The sequence below is a fragment of the Mirounga leonina genome, unplaced genomic scaffold (assembly GCF_011800145.1).
Source record: "Mirounga leonina isolate KUSES-001 unplaced genomic scaffold, KU_Mleo_1.0 Mir_176, whole genome shotgun sequence".
In the NCBI taxonomy this organism is placed as follows: domain Eukaryota; kingdom Metazoa; phylum Chordata; class Mammalia; order Carnivora; family Phocidae; genus Mirounga; species Mirounga leonina.
The window spans coordinates 2809787-2826083 of NW_023270454.1; the positions used below are offsets into that span (position 1 = coordinate 2809787).

General features: G+C 56.9%; 1 protein-coding gene across 1 annotated transcript; it reads right to left on the reverse strand.

Moving 5' to 3' along the window:
- Positions 1 to 1026: 1026 nt before the first annotated feature.
- Positions 1027 to 5499, reverse strand: EGR3 (early growth response 3). Its single transcript, XM_035022555.1, has 2 exons — positions 5202 to 5499; positions 1027 to 3901 (listed from the first exon to the last, which is right to left on the reverse strand). The coding sequence occupies exons 1-2, from the start codon at positions 5353 to 5355 to the stop codon at positions 2892 to 2894; spliced, it is 1164 nt and encodes a 387-aa protein (XP_034878446.1). The 5' UTR covers positions 5356 to 5499; the 3' UTR covers positions 1027 to 2891.
- Between the last annotated feature and the right edge of the window lie 10798 nt (positions 5500 to 16297).

The window sequence follows — 16297 nt, forward strand, 5'->3', positions numbered from 1 at the left end:
TCAGAGCAAGAACAGCAAAACCTGGCTTAAGAACCTAGCAAACCAACCCTCAGCCGAAAACAAAACAAGACAAAAAACAGGCCAAACCAAAACTTTATACTATGAAAACAAGAAATAAAATAAGGAGATTTATAGGCCGGCTGATTGTCAGCAAACACAATATATTTACTGTATTAGCATTTGCTCACAGTGCAAATGGTACAACATTACACCATTTCAATATTTCGGTTTTTAAAAATGCTGTTTTCATTAACTATATTATATTGGCATAACAATGTGACAAAGGAGCAAATGAAATGTTGGTGAAGAATTTCACCTTTTCACAATATCAAGCATATTTTTTTAACCTTAGTATAAGGTACTATAAATCCAAGAAATAAAAACATCCACAAAATATATTACATCTGGTTTGTCTTTTTCTAAGTACTCAACTTTATACAAAAGTCTTTCAAAAAATATCATTCCCCATAGGTTTTCCTGTTTAAAACCTGATTTTTTTCTCTCAGTTCACATAAGTTAGAGTGCATTTTCTTTTGTTGTTGTTTTTTTAAAACATGCAGACATATAAAAAAATCTGGATAGCACAACCTTTTGGCAACAAAGTTATTTTTCTCTTAGTTTAAGCTTAAATGTCTGAGAACAGTTTTATTAAAACAAAGGAAAACTCAGATTATCATGCAGTGACATGCATAAACCAGAAGGAGCAAGGAAAAAATATTAAAGGATATTTGATTCCTCCTTCCAGCTTTGAAGTGACCAAAATTTTTGTTTTTAATAATCATCACATTATAAAAAGTATTCAGCAAAATACTGTCTCTGCAAAGAAAGATTTTACCCTTCAGCTGAAAAAATATGGGCCCTCCTGGCAAACTTCATCCTCTTCTCTCTCCTTCTACAAAAAGTCCAAGTACCTGGAAATTCACAATCCCCCTGCTCTTTGATTTTTTTTTTCTCTTTCACTAGACTCCTTTTAGTATTATTTATCCACCACCAAAGGAAACAGAAAACAAAAAACAAACCCAAGAAACAAAAAACAAAACAAAAAAACCCCCGATGCTTTTTTTTCTCTTAAAAAAAAAAAAGTGGGAAACGCATAAAGTGACTTTAAAAACAGACATTCTGTAAACTCCAGACCTTTGTTCCTTCTCTCTGGGCAGCTTAGCGACCACAGGAGAAGTAACGCTAAGAGGGAACAGTGCATTCAGTCACGACTGTGCTGGAAGCTGTGTCAGAGAGCAACCTTCCCTCCTGCTCCACTTCAAGAGAGTCACCCCTGTGTGGGGGAAGCGCTGGGGAAGAGGGGGTGCCTGAGAAGAGGTGAGGTAGGGCGGGGAGAAAGTGAGACTGGGTTGCGAAAAGGTACGCCTCATTCAGCAACATGGATTAATGCAAAAATACCCATATCTTTAAGGAAAATTTGGACAAAGATGTGTGTATGTGTGTATACGCAGGTGTACATACATACATACATATATATGTTTATAGATACCTACACACACCTATGTAGATATAATCTCATCAGTTACATTTTTCATAAAAATAAATCATTTAAAGCTTATATACCTACAAATTCTCTTTATTCCGGTGCACTGCACTGGATAGCCAAGTACCTTAGAGATATTATTTTGCTAGGAGTACATAGTGTGTGTGTGTGTGTGTGTGTGTGAGATATGTATGCGTGTGTGCATATACACATACACGCATACACACACACACACACACCGTATACATAGATCTGTATTCTACCTGTTGTGTTGGCGATGACAAAGAACGAAAAATGAGCCTGCTTTCCCATCCATGGGGGGAAGGAGAAATGGGTATGAGTGAGTGAAAACAAAAAGATGGTGAAATGAGGTGGCTGGTTGAGGCCTGCCTTTCTGGAAGAAGATTTTGAAAGAGGTGGGAAAAGGCTTGAGAGAGAAGGGGGAGGAGGGGGAGAAGGCGCAGAGGGCGAGCTCAGGAACACCGATTTTGAAAAGTGGGGCTGAGGAAATAGATTTGTTACAAGGCAGGTTTAGTGATAGCTGTTCCTTCTCCCCGCAGATCAAACTGCCCTGAGGCCTAAGAGGGAAGCGCTCGGAAAAGGAGGGGTACTGAGGGGCCGAACCCCACACGGCGGTAGCAGCCCCGCGGCGGCGGCATCCGAGGCATTTCTGTAAGAAACATTCTTTCCGAGCAGATGGAAGACCGTCTCATCCGGCCACGTGCAGGCCCCCAACCTGGGACATTCCCCCAGCGGCCTGGGGACCCGATGTGGGGAAGAGTTTGGGGTGGACACAGCCCAGTTCAGCTCAAGAGTCACACACACCCACCCCCCCCACACACACACGCGTGCGCGCGCGCGCACACACACCCACACACCCACACACATAACACTCACGCGAGCACGCACACTCGCGCGCATCCCCGCACGCAGGCGCGCGTGCGTGCGGCGGGCAGCAAGCTCTGCGCTTTGGTGCGCTCCTTACCCCCTCCCCCTCTCGGGTCTTCGAGTGGGAACCGAGAGAGACGTGGGGGGAACCGTGAGGTGCTTGGGTCGGGCGAAGCTTGGGCGGGCCCCGCCTTCAGTCCCCCGCAGGTCCTTGGCGCGGCCCAGCGGCCCCTGGATCAAGACGATCCGAACTGAACAAAGCGGGCTAGACGCCACCTTTCCGCCCCCACGCCTTGGTTAGGGGGGGCAGCGAAGGGAGGGCACCTCCTGCCCTGGCCCCCGACCGTTGGCCGGTGTGAAAGGGTGGAAACGGGGGACATCGAAGGGGAACAAGGGACCTTACGTCCATGGAGAGGCCAGGGCGCGGCCCCTGCGCCTCCGTGGCTAGCTTTCCCGCTGCTTTCAGGCGAGCAGCTGGGAGACACTGCAGGGGAAAAGTGGGGATCTGGGGGCCCGAGCCTCAGGCGCAGGTGGTGACCACAGGGGCCAGGGACACGGGGGGCGCCGAGGACGCAGAGGGCGCACCCCCCTTCTCCGCCTTCTTCTCTTTTTGCTTGAGGTGGATCTTGGCGTGGCGCTTGCGCTCGTCGCTGCGCGCAAACTTGCGCCCGCAGAACTCGCAGGCAAAGGGCTTCTCGCCCGTATGCGTGCGGATGTGAGTGGTTAGGTGGTCGCTGCGACTGAAGCTCCGCATGCAGATCCGGCACTGGAAGGGCTTGTGGCCCGTGTGAATGCGCAGGTGCCGGGTCAGCTCGTCCGAGCGACTGAAACGGCGGTCGCAGCCCTCCGCCGGGCACGCGTGGGGCCGCTCGTGGAGCGGGGTCTTGCTGGGTCGGTTGGGATACTTGCGGGGCCGGATGGGCTTGAGCGTGAGCGGCGGCTGGGGCAGGCTGCCAAAGCCCGGGTGGATCTGCTTGTCTTTGAATGCCTTGATGGTCTCCAGAGGGGTAATAGGGGGCGGGTTGACCCGGATGGGGTCCATGCCCTGGAAGGGCTTGTGCTCCGGAATGGAGCCCATGTCGTTGGGGTGGTGATAGAGGTTGTAGTCAGGAATCATGGGGAAGAGATTGCTGTCCAAGGCCGGCTTGGCCGATTGGTAATCCTGGGGGGAATAGGCGAGCCCGGGGTTGCCCTGGGGGTCGTGGAAAGACACAGGCTCCGAGTAGAGATCACTGCAGTTAGAATAGGGGGGCAGCGCCGGATACATGGCCTCCACGTCGCCCTGCGGCGGCTGCACCATGCTGGCCGTGGAGGTCTGCGTGCTGAGTGCCCCTGACGCCGGGGGCACCCCCAAGATGCCAGCGCTCATGAGGCTAATGATGTTGTCCTGACACCAGTTGGAAGGGGAGTCGAAGGCGAACTTTCCCAAGTAGGTCACGGTCTTGTTGCCGGGGGCTGGCTGGAAGGAGCCCGAATAAGAGAGTTCCGGGTTGGGCTTCTCGTTGGTCAGACCGATGTCCATCACATTCTCTGCGGAGAGCGGGGAAGAGAGGGGAGGGGTGAGTGAAGCCGAGCCGGCTCCCGGGCCGGGGCGCCCAGGTCCTTGCCCAGGTGCGGAGGGTGCGGCCGGGTGAAGTGAACAGCGCACGGGGTAGGAGGAAAGCTGCGCCCGGGCGCAAAGCGGGCGGTGCCGTGCTCCCGGGCGCAACCTGGATACAGCAAAATACTACGGATCGGGGTGTGGAGTGGCTGCTGCACACGCACACACACCGCACACGCCGCGCACACACTCACGTATCACACGCACACACACACGCGCGCACGCGAGAAGCATTGTTGTTGTTTCCGAGGTGGGGCGGGCAGGTAGCTGCAGCTACAGGTAGTTTCAGACCCCGAGCGCGCCGGGCTCTCGCTCTCCGGCGCACACAACTCGGCCTCTTCCCCTAGCCCTGTCCGCGCCGGGACGCCGCGCCTTTCCTGCCCCGACGAAGCCCCCCGTGCGCACCGCGCCCGGGTCGCCGACCCGGAGCGCTCCGACGCTTTGTCCTCTGCGCGCAGAGGGGTTCTGCCCGCAAAGGGAGCTCTCCCGCCGCCTTCCCGGGCCCCAGCCTCCGCCAGGCCTGAAGGAGCTTTCGGCTCTTGCTGGAGGGGGAAAGCCCAGCCTCAGCGAGCGAGGGTGGAGGGCGGCGGAAAACCGGCCCGTGTCTCCATGGCGGGAGTGGCCGCTCTTCCCAAGCTCCACGGCCGGGGGATCGTCCCCCGTGACGGCCCCCGCGCGGGTGGACCCCCTCCCTCTCCCCGCCGTCCCCACACCCCCACGGCTTTGCTGAACGCCCCGGAAAGGCAGCGTCGCAGTACCTCTCCCACCGCGGGGACTCCACGCCGCACATGGCTCCATCCCGGGTGGGAGGCTGAGGGAGTAAGGGGGGGAGAGCGCGGGTGAAAGGGACGCTGGGCTCCTCCCGGGAAAGGGGGCGACAGCACCACGCCTTGCGCGCAGCCTGGCGATCGCGCCCCCTAAGTGGAGAACCCCAGAGCCACTCGCACCTACCTCCCTCTGGTCGGCGGCTGCCCCCACCCGGGAGAACCGAAGCCTCTACCGTGGCGTCGCCAACCGAGCCTTCCCGATCGGGGAGGGCGGGAGGAGTGGGTGGGAAAAGCAACTCGCCCCCCGGAAAATTCCCAGCGCGCCCCCATCTCTCCATCCATCCATCCATCCATCCATCTATCCATCCATCCATCCATCCATCCGTTCTTCGCTAGCTCGTTTCCTCCTCTTCCTCTCTCCCTTTCCTTCCTCGCTGCCTCGCCGCCTCCCCGCCGCCCTTACCTGTAGCCATCTGATTGTAATGGGCTACCGAGTCGCTGCTGCCGGAGAAGAGGTTGAGCGCGCTGGGGATCTCCTCGGGGTACAGATTGTCAGGCAGTTGGTTTAGCAAACTGCTCATGGTCACCGGCAGCTTCTCGGCGAGTTTGCCGGTCATAGCACTCCCGAGCTGCCGCCGCCGCCGCCGCCGCCGCCGCCGCCGCTCGCTCCTAACGCAGCTTCCAGGCAAGCGGCATCCGAGAGGCGATCCGTGGTGCAGGGGAAAAGCATGCGAGAGGGAAAGTTCGGGGGGAGGGGGAGGGAAGAGGGGAAGGGGTGGGCCAGGGGAGGGGATCTTCTCTTTTTGGGGTGGGTGGGAGAGAGGGCAAAGGGGGGTAATCCTCTTGGGTGCCTCCGCTGGTGCCGTAAGAGGCTGGGGGGGGGGGCGTGTGCGGGGGGTGGGGGGGGGGGGCCTGGGCTGGGGGAATCTCGGCCCGAGGGGGTTGGACGCGGCCTCAGTATTGCTCTCACAAACAGATGCGCGCCGGCGGCCCCCCCGCCCCCCGATCCGCCACCGCCGCCGCCGCCACCGCCGCCGCCGCCGCCGCCGCCGCCGCCGCCGCCGCCGCTACCACCACCACCAGCCCCGCCGCTTCCTAGCAAGCTCACTGCTGCCCAAAAGCTCCCAGCCAGGGAACTCCACCAGCCTATTTATCTGAGCCCCGGGAAAGCTCCGTGACGTAGCTGCCCATATATGGACAGACAAAGCCCAGCCGAAGGGGCGCGACGTCACAATGGAAGCTCCTCACAATGGAACATTAGAAAGCAGGAAGCGGGCCGCAGCCAACATGCGGCGCCCGCAACGCTCGCGGATCTTAAGAAAATGAGAGAAAGAGAGAAATAGAAGGAAGAAGGAAAATTCGAGAGGAGAGAGGACAGAGGGAAGCAACTGAACGCAAAGCGTAAAGCGCGCAGCGCGGAGTTGGAAAAGCAATAACCGCCTGTGTGTTTATTTTAGGTCGGCACTACGAGAGCGCGCTTGTACCGCGGGGGGCGGGGGGCTGGAGTTGTTTGCAAGTGGCCTCCAACACCCCAAGCAGGGAGAAAGGCAATTGGAAACACCCGGCGAGGTCCCCTTGCAACCTGGGAACTTCTGGGGAACCCGGAAGGTGTGCGCTCCGACCCTGCTCCCGCCGCTCGTCTCGCACCTAGGACCCGGCCTGAGACCGAGAGAAAGGGAGGGCGTCCCTTCGAGGAGGATTGCAGCGGGTCAGGGATCGCAGATCCAGGATCCCCACCACATTCGTGCGGCCCTCACTGGGATTCTCCGCCCGAACCCCTGCCGCTCCCGGGGCCCCTGACCCTGAGCTGACTCCCAGCGGAGCGCGGCGGCGGAGAGCTTGGTGGCTGCAGCGTGGCGGCGCGGGAGGCGAGAACCCCGCACTTTTGGGGTCGAGGATGTATGGTTCGGGTGGTGAAGAAGTAAGAATGAAGTTGAGGGGATAGGAAACATGTGCACCAAATCCCTGATAATTCCCTAACGGTTCCAAAGCACCCCCTTTGGCCACGGGATGGCAGGAGGGCTCAGCAGGCCCAGGCGCAGTCGCTGTCTGTTGCTGCCTGCGAAGGGCCCGCCACTGAGTTGCAGCGGGAGCCTGCCGAACCCACAGTCTCGGAGCCACCTCCTCTAATCTCTACCCTCCCCCTCGCCTTCCACAGGGCTGTCCCCATCGCTGCCTGCCGGCGCCCTGCAGTCGAGGGCCTCCTGTTTGACGACCGGAACGCTGTCACCTCCCGGAGCGGCAGCAGATCCCGGGGGCGGCTGCTACGTTCCCCGAGGTCTGCTGCGGGAGCGCGCGCGGCCGGGCCGCGGGAGAGCGGGAGGAGAGAAAGGGAGCGTGGGGGAGCGACCCCGAATCACACCGGCACCGGCTTGGCGTGGGAGGATTCCCTCCTCGGTGGCCGTGTGGGCGCGGTGAATCCCGCGTCTCCCCCCCGCCCCTCGCTGGGGAGTCGGGGTTGGGGGAACGTGCATTCTCAGGGGGAGTGGGAGTGTTGACAAGGAGGAAGAGAGGATCCCCGGGCCTCACTCCGTGGGAGGGCCACGCGGGCCGGGGACGTGTGGGAGGAACTCCCGAGCTGCACATCGTGGTGGGGGTGGATGACAACCTCGCTCCCCTCCCCTTCGCTCGGCGGAGAACTGGGGTGGGAGGACCCGGCCTCCCCCGGATCTTCTCTGGTTCTCAGCAAAGGAGGGATTCCCGCCGCCCGCGAGCCCCCTCACCCCACCCCACCCCGGCCGCCGCTCCCGCCAGGCTCCCCACACCTCTACCGCGGAGGCACTGCGCCCCCGGGCTCTCCTCCGCCTGCGCGGCGCAGGGAGGGAGCGCTCTGCAGCGGTCCCGGGCTCCGGCCGGAATCGGGGCATGCAGCGCCTCCCGCCCCCGGCTCCCTCCCTAGGGGGGCGAGCGGCCGGCCCGGGGGCGTGGGCGGCGGTGTGAGCCCGGCTGGGCGCGGGAGGGGCCCTGGCGGCTGCAGGGAGGGTCGCGGGGCTGCGGGCCAAGCCGGGAAGAGCCATACAAGGAGCGGATCCGGTGACGCGCCGGCCGCGCCCCTTCTCCTCGATTTGGCTGCTGATTCCGGTCCCCGGATTTGCATATTTTGGCATCCAGTGGAAAAGGAAAGAAGAACGGAACCCGCAGCCTTTAAAGGAACCGCACAGACTCTAGCGTCACCTAGGGAGGCGGTCTGGGGGGCGTGAAAAATTAGCCGGCGGCTCCGGCCTCTGGCCGCCGAGCCTGGCGGCGAGGGAGAAGCCGGGAGCGGCGGGGACTAGCGAGTATCGCCCGCACCTGGCCCCTCGGCGGCGCTTCCTGCTGCCCGGGCACCCGGAGGTGGCAGGGGGTCTCCGCGGGTTCCTGCCCGGGGCCAGCAGACGCCGCCAGGGCCGCGGCCTTGGGCGAGCGGCAGGCCACCGTTTTGACTGCAGTGCCCTGTTTCCCCGCGCGAGGCACAGCTCAGCCTGCGGGGGTGGCAGGAAGGAAGCGCGAGACCTACAGGCCGTCTAGCTCCACTCCGGGGGACCCTGCCGCGATGCACCCCCTCCCCATCCGTCCAGACCTCTCCCCAGGAGAGGAGAGTCAAGGAGCTGGAAACCCTAGTCCTGTTCGATAGGGGCCCACGTTAGGAAAGGCAGAGGCAGTGGTGAGAATTTGGGATCCTTGAGAGCTTCCAGGACCCCAGAGACGGTGGAGGAGTGTAACCCGGCCAGAGATGGCCCGCAGACACTTTCAGCCTAGCTGCACTTGTCGCACCCAAGGAGAGGGGCGAGGAGCAGAGCTTGCCCGCCTGCTCACCCCGTTGGTGAGACTGGATAGGAGTCTTTGGGGGCAGATTGCCTCCCCCCTCCTTCCTACTAGTTCTTGACAAAGAATGGGAGCCTTCAGTTTAATTAAATAAGTATTCATTAATACTTAAGGTGAGGGCAAATTTCTGAATTTCTTTCTTAGCCTCAGTTTCCTTGTTTGTAAATTGGGCTAATAATAGTGCCTATTGCTTTGGAAGCTTTAAATGAGATAATCCTCATACTTACGCTAGCCCCCTCGCAAGCACTCCATAAATGGCAATTAATATTGGTAAACTACATTCTCCCCCACTCTACCATGTATCTTATGTGTGAGCATAAGTGATAAAGGGAGTAAAAAGGGCCAGGTATCCCACATCCGTGTGATCATATACAAGAAGCATTAAAGTTTATTATTAAGGGGAGAAAGAAAGTCCTGTTTGTGTGCCAGGTACCTGCTGGGCACTGTGCCGATGTAGAGATGGTTAAAGAAAGAGAACTGGGGTGGGAGGTGGGAGAACTGCAGGAGCACCAGCCCTGGATAACTGGGGCTGACATAAGGCCGGGTACAAAGAAGTCACTCGGTTGCACTTTAATACTCTGGAGCATCCTTCTAGATTTTTTGGAGCGTGGCTCTGGCTCTGGGAGTGAGGTGGGGGACATGTGCCCTTCTGTCCCTCCTCTGCCGTAAGAAGGAGTCATGCTGGGGAAAGCCTGCCTCTGCAAGCAGAGGTCCTCCCTGTCTGGCTCCAGTTCAGGCTGGAGCCCCCATAGGTGTCCCCTGTTACCCGGGATGATGGTGGCAGACGGAGGCCAGGCTTCTGTGGCAGGAGGGGACAACCCTGGGCATGAAGTGGGTTTGGGGTGTTTGGAGTGGTTGCTTACAGACTAATAGCCGTCTCCCATCTGTTTGCCAAGCCTTGAATTCAGCATAGAAAAAAAGCTTTCCTCCTTCCCTCCCCCCTTCTTTCTTCCCTCCCTCCCGAACAGGGGCTGAGGGTGATTGTCTCAGTTTTATTGGCGGGCTCAGGTGAGAATGCCAAGGGCCTAATTACCTGAACTCCAAGCCCCGGACTTGTTGGGGAGCGAGTAGGCACTGGTTCAGGGCGTCCTCAGCCTGGAGATGGTGAAAGGCAGGCCCGGCCCCTCTGCACTGGGGCCAAGGCCACCCAGCCCCTGGCTGCTCTCTCCCACGGAACCCAGCTCCCCACGCCAGCTGCATTTGTGGGGACTGCTGCCGCTTGTGGGGGGCATAGGTGTATTTGTCTTTGTGGAAGGATAAAGGAAGGAGTCGATGTGGCCCCAGGAATTCACCCCCGAAAAAGGCCAGGTTGTTGCTCTGGCTCCTTAGTTCCTCAGTCACCTTTGAACTTCAGCTCCCCTTTTTGCTGAAGACATCCAGTCCTCTGCAGTCTTATAAGACCCCCCCCATTAATTCAATCTGGGGTGTTAGCAATTAGTGCATCGCTCTTCTCAGAGGCGATTTGCATTTTAAAAGAAAATGCTTAGGGAGGGTAAGAAATGACCCAAAGGGATGAAGCCCCATGCTTAGCATGACCCCTGGAAATGGTAGGTGCTCAGTGCTGGAGGACTGAAGTCTGACTGTGGGTAGCAGGCCCAGTGACAAGCAGCGGGAGGTCTGGCCTACAGAGAGAGTGTCTGGGGTTCCTCACTTCATTCCAAGCACCTGTGTACAGGGCCCACCTGGTGGGATTGCTCTGGACTGACCCTTGTCTCAAGGGTGTTCCGTTGCCTTCCATTTTGGGGTGCCCCACAGGATGTGCACAGGAGACAGGTCACTGGTGGAGTCTCCCTGGCCAGCTCTCCCTGGCATTCTCGAGGTCATTGCTATTTGTTTGACAAAGACAGCCAGCTGAGGGTAGGTGGGTTTTGCCTAGAAGCTTTTGGAGGGGAAATAGTGTTGACAGCCATGAAGACTTTTGAAGGTGTGCTCCTTCTGAAGCCACAGAAGGTGGGGCCATGGGAGCCCTGTGGACATACTTCATTGTCTTCATTCAGTGAAAACGCTTTTAGGGCTGCCCCCTTAACATTTGGCTTTTTTAAAAAAAATGGGAAGAGTACGCCAAGTTGTTCGTTGCAAGATACGGGGCCAAGAAGTGGCTGAGCTGAGATTTGAACTCGGGGCCTTGTGACTCCAAGCTACTGCTCTTCATTCTTCATTTGCCCCCATCATGGCTGTCAGAGAAAGAAATGAGATGGCGGAGGTAGGTAATAGGATGGGTAGGTATACAACTTGTGGGGAAGGTGATGGGTAGAAGAAAGGTTAATTGGAATGTTGCCTCCTTCTACCCACTTGGACCCAGCATGGGGTAGGGGAGGAGCCCCTGCCCAGGGGAGAGTCCCAGGCTAAGCACTCAGGGAGGTTGGGTGAGGGGGGGTAGGCTTTTGGCAGGACTCTCAGTAGGTGGAATGGCCACTGTGCCCCTCTGAGCTCAGGTCCCTTGACCCTAGGTTGTCTCAGAGGCCACGGGGGCCTCTCCACATCAGTCCTACATTTCCATTTTGAACACTTGCTTGTGCCCCATTTCAGAGTAACTCATTATAATCATGTTGAATCAGGTTGGTTTTTGATCACACTATCAGGAATTCGGGGGCAAGTCTGGTGACCAAAACGGAGAAAGTCTTGTTACAAAATAATATTTGTTGGGAAGGGGCCCCCAAGTGGTCCTGGAACCCCCTCCTTAGACACAAGTCCAAGGCTGTGAGTAACTGCCACAGGGAGGTGGAGAAGATGAGCATTTAGGGCTGGGCCAGGTGGGGGCAGGGAGGGAAGGCAGGTCTTCCGTAGAAGGTGAGACTTGGAAAGAGTTTGCTGGATGGGTAAGTGGAAAGTAGAGTCAGGAGTTCTGGATTCTGCTGTGAATTGTCTATGTGACTTTGAGCCAGGCTGTCTTGTTCCTGGGCTTCTGGTAGGAAGTGGACCAGACAACCCACCTCTAAGGTCTTCCCAGCCCTGTTAATCCACTGTTTCAGGATTCCACTGTAGAAAGGGTTGGGAGGAGACACGTTAGTGTTCCTAATCAAGTTTGGGGTTCTGTAAGGCTTGGTCTGGGATCCTTGTGGAGGAGGAGGCACGGGTCAGGGGATGAGACCTTAGAATGGGAACTTTGCTGTGGTAGCTTAGGGCTTCATGGAAGTTAAGTGGAGTCATGTGCTCAGAAGGCCTGTTACTGCCCCTGGGGGCCACTGTGGGACAGCCCCCTTCTCAACTGGGAGGGATGGTATCTCTGCAGAAAGGACTCTTGGGGGATGGGGCTTTTTGAAAAGAGGAACTTTATCATCTGAATGAACCAGAAAATGTGTGAGTGAGAGGGGACACTGGGGGAGGCGGTCAGGGGGAGCAAAGAGAGTGAGAGAGAGAAACGGAGAGAGAGAGATGAGAACAGTTTCTCTCCCACTGATCTCCGCACAGCCAGCCTCTTGGCTTCACCCATGGGGCAGGTGCTGGATCCAAGAGGCTGGCAGGTTCCTCCCTCCCAGCCCTGTAAGAAACACCTTCGGGAAACCAGAGAACTGTGGTTGAGATCCTTGTCCCTTACCAGCTCCTTGGCTCAGGACCCTCACCAGCCTCAAACAAGAGGGCCCTTTGCCTCATCCATCAAGGTGAGGAGATGGAGACAGACTTGGGTTCTTTTTGGCTGTTCTATGCAGTCAAAAACCTGGATTCTGGGGACAAGCAGTTAACGACTCTTTTGGGCCCCGGGTTTGAGCTCCTCAGTTGTGTTAGCATCCTCTTTCACCAAGACGGCTTAGGAAGGGCTTCCTGACCTTTGCCATGCCTTAGCTCTCCTAGAAAATGAAACTTTTCTGACAGTACGGGGTGAAGGACCGATGCTGCCCCAGGATCTTTCCTGTCACCTTGAGGGCTGGGGGAACAATCCCGGCCAACTGGAGCCCACTGGAGGTCTGCCCATCAGCTTGACTGATGGTGTGAGCTTTCCTGACAGGGCTTAGGGCAGATGGGCAAAGGATAAGGGGCATGATTTCTCTCTCTCTCAGCCACTGCAGCGTTATTTGGCCTGTTCAGAATTATTTGCCCCAAGATCACCCAGAAAGTTACCGGAAGACAAGCTCCCAGAGGGCAGGGACTGAGTCTTACTCCTCTTTGTCTCCCTAGCACTAGCCCCAGGCCTGCCCCAGTGGGTGCTCCATAAGAGCCTTTTGACCCAATTCAAGGGCCCACCTTGGTGATTCTGAAATGTGGTCTACTGGAGGAACAGCCTGATCCACTTGAATCTTCCCACCTGGTCCCTTCATTTCTACCCCGGCCCCCACCTCCCCCAGGACAGAGTACCCCTTGTCCACCAAAATTCCATTTTGTCAGGGGAGCTCCTAGGTCTGGGACTTAGCTTTCTTGCTTCAATGAGGCAAAACATCTAGGAAGCCCTTCCTGCGCACTCTTTGTGGAGGGAAGCAAACTTGAGACTGGGCTCCTGCTGTCTTTCAGGGAGCAAGCAGCTTCTAGTGAATGAGTAAGGAGGCCATTAGGAGCGATCATGCACAAGACATGCTAAGTGTTTCAAAGGAGGCACAGGCAGGGGGTTCAGAGGCGGAAGGACCTCTGTGGGCTTACAGGGGACACTTGTCCAGGAAGAGGGGAAGGCCCAACTGGGAGGGGGTGCTGAGACCCAGAGTGGGGGGGGAGCTGACAGGAGGGGAGAGAAGGGGAGGGGCATTCTGTGCCAAGAGCTATGGATTTTCCCCCCTCATTTTCATGTCACCTTTATATTTTTCATCTCTGGAACTAGAACCCATTAGCATTGTCCTTCCAGGACTTCTCTCTCAGAGTGCCTAGCCTAGGCCTGATTATGGTTTCTTGTATAGATGAGTGAGGAACCCCAGAGGGAGAGAAGGGAGACAATACTGAGCCTGGATCTGTTAGATCCCATGAGACATTTGACACCTACTAGAATGTAAGCTTCAGAAAGGCAAGGGCTTGGGTCTGTGACCATCACTGCTATATCCCCATCGAGAACCTGGCTTGTGGGGGTGCTCCCTACATACTTGTTGAAGAATGAGTGTGCCAGACACTCTTTTAGGCCCCATTCCTGATGTTATTAGCAGAAACAGGAAAGGGGGCTAACTCCAGGTGTGAGATCCAGGAGGAAGAAGGAGCTTGGGGAGTTAAGGCAACATGGATCCCAGGTTGGGGGCGCGATAGGATTAATCATACATAAACTCAAGTGGTAATAGCCCCGTTAATTGAGTGGTAATGATCCTTGGCATTTTTCATCTTCAAAGTGAGGAACAAACTGTAATTAATACTCCAGCCACCCCGGGGGCAGGGTGGGGGGTGGTGTGGAGAATCTTGAGCTGCTGCTACTCAGTCCGGGAAACTGAGGCACTGGTGGTGAAACTGGTTAGGAGAGTGGATACAAAGCCCAGCAGAGCCCACAATCTTCCGGGGTGCCTTGAGCACATCGCAGGGAGGCCCTCTCCCAAACCCAGGCAGCTGGGGAGCTGAGATCGGGGATGAGGAGGGGGCACTGGACACCCGCAAGGGGCCGAGAAAGAAGTTTCAGCCCCGGGCCTGGCCAAGGCGAATCAGGCGTGCTGGTGGCTTGGCCCATGAGGGCCGGCCCAGGCCCAGGATGAGCCCAGAGGCGGCGCTGGAGTGGCAGGCGGAGCAGGGAAGAGGACCCGGGAGTCCTTGGCGCCCAATGGCAGGCCGGCTTGCAGAAGACTCAGAGTGAGTCACCAGTGGCTCCCAAATGCCTCCCGGTTTCCTCATCGCACGCAGTCTGGCTGCCCTGAGCCCGGAGGGAGTTTTTCATTAAGGTGATTACCCTGCCGTCATTAAAGGCTGGTAAATATCACCCAGGGACGGAGGGCGCGCACAGCCGCCTCTGAACTGCAGCCCGGGTTCACAGCTCCCCCACCCCCGGGCCGCGAGCAGCACCCCTGGGCCTCCGCGGCCACCAGTTCGAATCCTCGGTATCCGGTGTCCAGGGGCAGGGAGTCCCCTGCCTCCGAGTCCCCAAACGCCAAAACGCCATCCGGTTGCCGCCCTACCTCGCAGACCGCGTTGTGTTTTCTTTGAGGGACGTCGCGTCAGTCCATCCTCCAGATCAGCCCCCACTTACTCAGGAAAGCCTCTCCTGTGACACCCCCCACCCCCTCCAGGTGATAACCAGACGCCACTTCCAGGTTGCCATCATCCCGATTACCTTTTACATTTATTTGTGTAATCCTTTGATAAATGTCTCCGCCCACCTTCCAAACGTTCCAGAAGGGCAGGAAACACTACTGATTTTGTATTGTTTACCCTTGGTGTCCCCCCTCCCAGCCCACTCTCCTGCCACCTATCCCCAGGGTCTGGTGTCTAGCGGGCCTCTTTACTTCTGAATTAACAAGTCCCCAGGAGGCAGTGGAACGGTTGGAGGGCTACCACCCCTCTGCCCAACTGTTGTCGACAGGGGACAGGGCTGCCTTGTGCGCCTACCAAGTGTCAGGCACGGGGGATGCGGCAGGGATGAAAACTGGGAAGTCCTTGCCGTGGGGAGACTCAAGGCCCAGTGAGTGTTCAGGGTGGGGATGGGCAAGACATAAATCTACAGGAGGTGGGGATATGAGGAGAAAGGAGAAGGGGAGCGTGATGGGGAGCGCATGTCGAGATCCTGTTTCATGGAGTCATTCTTCCCTTTCTTTGCATTTTGGAGCTTGCTTTAGCACTGCTGACATTCACGTTCGGAATCAGAACATGTGGGTCTGTGCTGTAGAGTCCAGCTAACTTGTTGTAGGCTCCTTGAAAAATTCTGTATAGGTTCGATCTTGGTTTCAAACAAATTACATCAGGGGCACCTGGTGGGCTCAGTCCGAGGGGCGAGCAACTCTTGATTTCGGGGTCGTGAGTTTGAGCCCCATGCTGGGTGTAGAGATTACTTAAATAAACTTAAAAAATTACATCAAAGTCCACTGAGGAAGGTCAGGTCTCTGAAGGCAAAGTCACCAGCGACTTGGCCCCTTGGCCCTGGTATCAGCCCCTCTTCCCTGGGTCAGCTTTGTCGCTTGCCACCAGGTGGCCTGAGACAAAATTCTGACAGTTGTGGAGGACGCAGCAGCTGGTTCAGAAGCCTCGAGGGGAAGGAATGGCAGCCGGCCAAGGGTGACTGTGGCTGTGGGTACCCCGGCCCTGAATCTCAGAGCTGCACTCCCCTCTTGCAGAAACCATCTCTCAGATTGGCGAGAGAGCTTCTTCTAGACCCCAAACGAAAGAAAAAGTCACCACAATGGAAACTCGAACTAACCCTCCCTTCTTGCCCCACTTCCCTCCCGCGGTCACACTTCCGGCAGCCACCACAGGGTATTTTAGGTTCGAAAACAAAGCGTCAGATCTATTTGAGCAACTTTTTTTTCCATTGGAGTAAAAGACCAGGGGCCTGTGGCCGCCCTGGCCTCGGCCACTTCCCCAGGGAACTGACGCGTTTCCCCTTCTCTGCTGAGGACCAATTTAGCAATTCAGACTGGCCACTTTTAGCTTCTCCTTTCCTTGGCCTGGCAGCAGGCGAGGGCTCAGAGGTAGGGCCACTGGGAGGATGGGTGTGTGTCTGGGTGCCTTCCTTCTGGACTTCAGGGGAAGGCCTGGTTCCCCTCCTCTTACCCCTCCCTCTTACCCCTCTCCAACCCCCTAAACCTGCTTGCGCGCGCGCACACACACACACACACACTCACACACACAACTCCGATAGCTACTGCCCTAAATCCATTTGCTGCTTCAGGAGACTGCAGAGTGAGATCTGGGGTTAGGCCCTGTCTG

Coding starts and splice junctions, on each gene's coding strand:
- EGR3 (XM_035022555.1), bottom strand. CDS start 5,355: ATGACCGGCAAACTCGCCGAGAAGCTGCCGGTGACCATGAGCAGTTTG. Junction 3,902..5,201: donor TTACAATCAGATGGCTACAG/GTAAGGGCGGCG, acceptor CGCTCTCCGCAG/AGAATGTGATGGACATCGGT.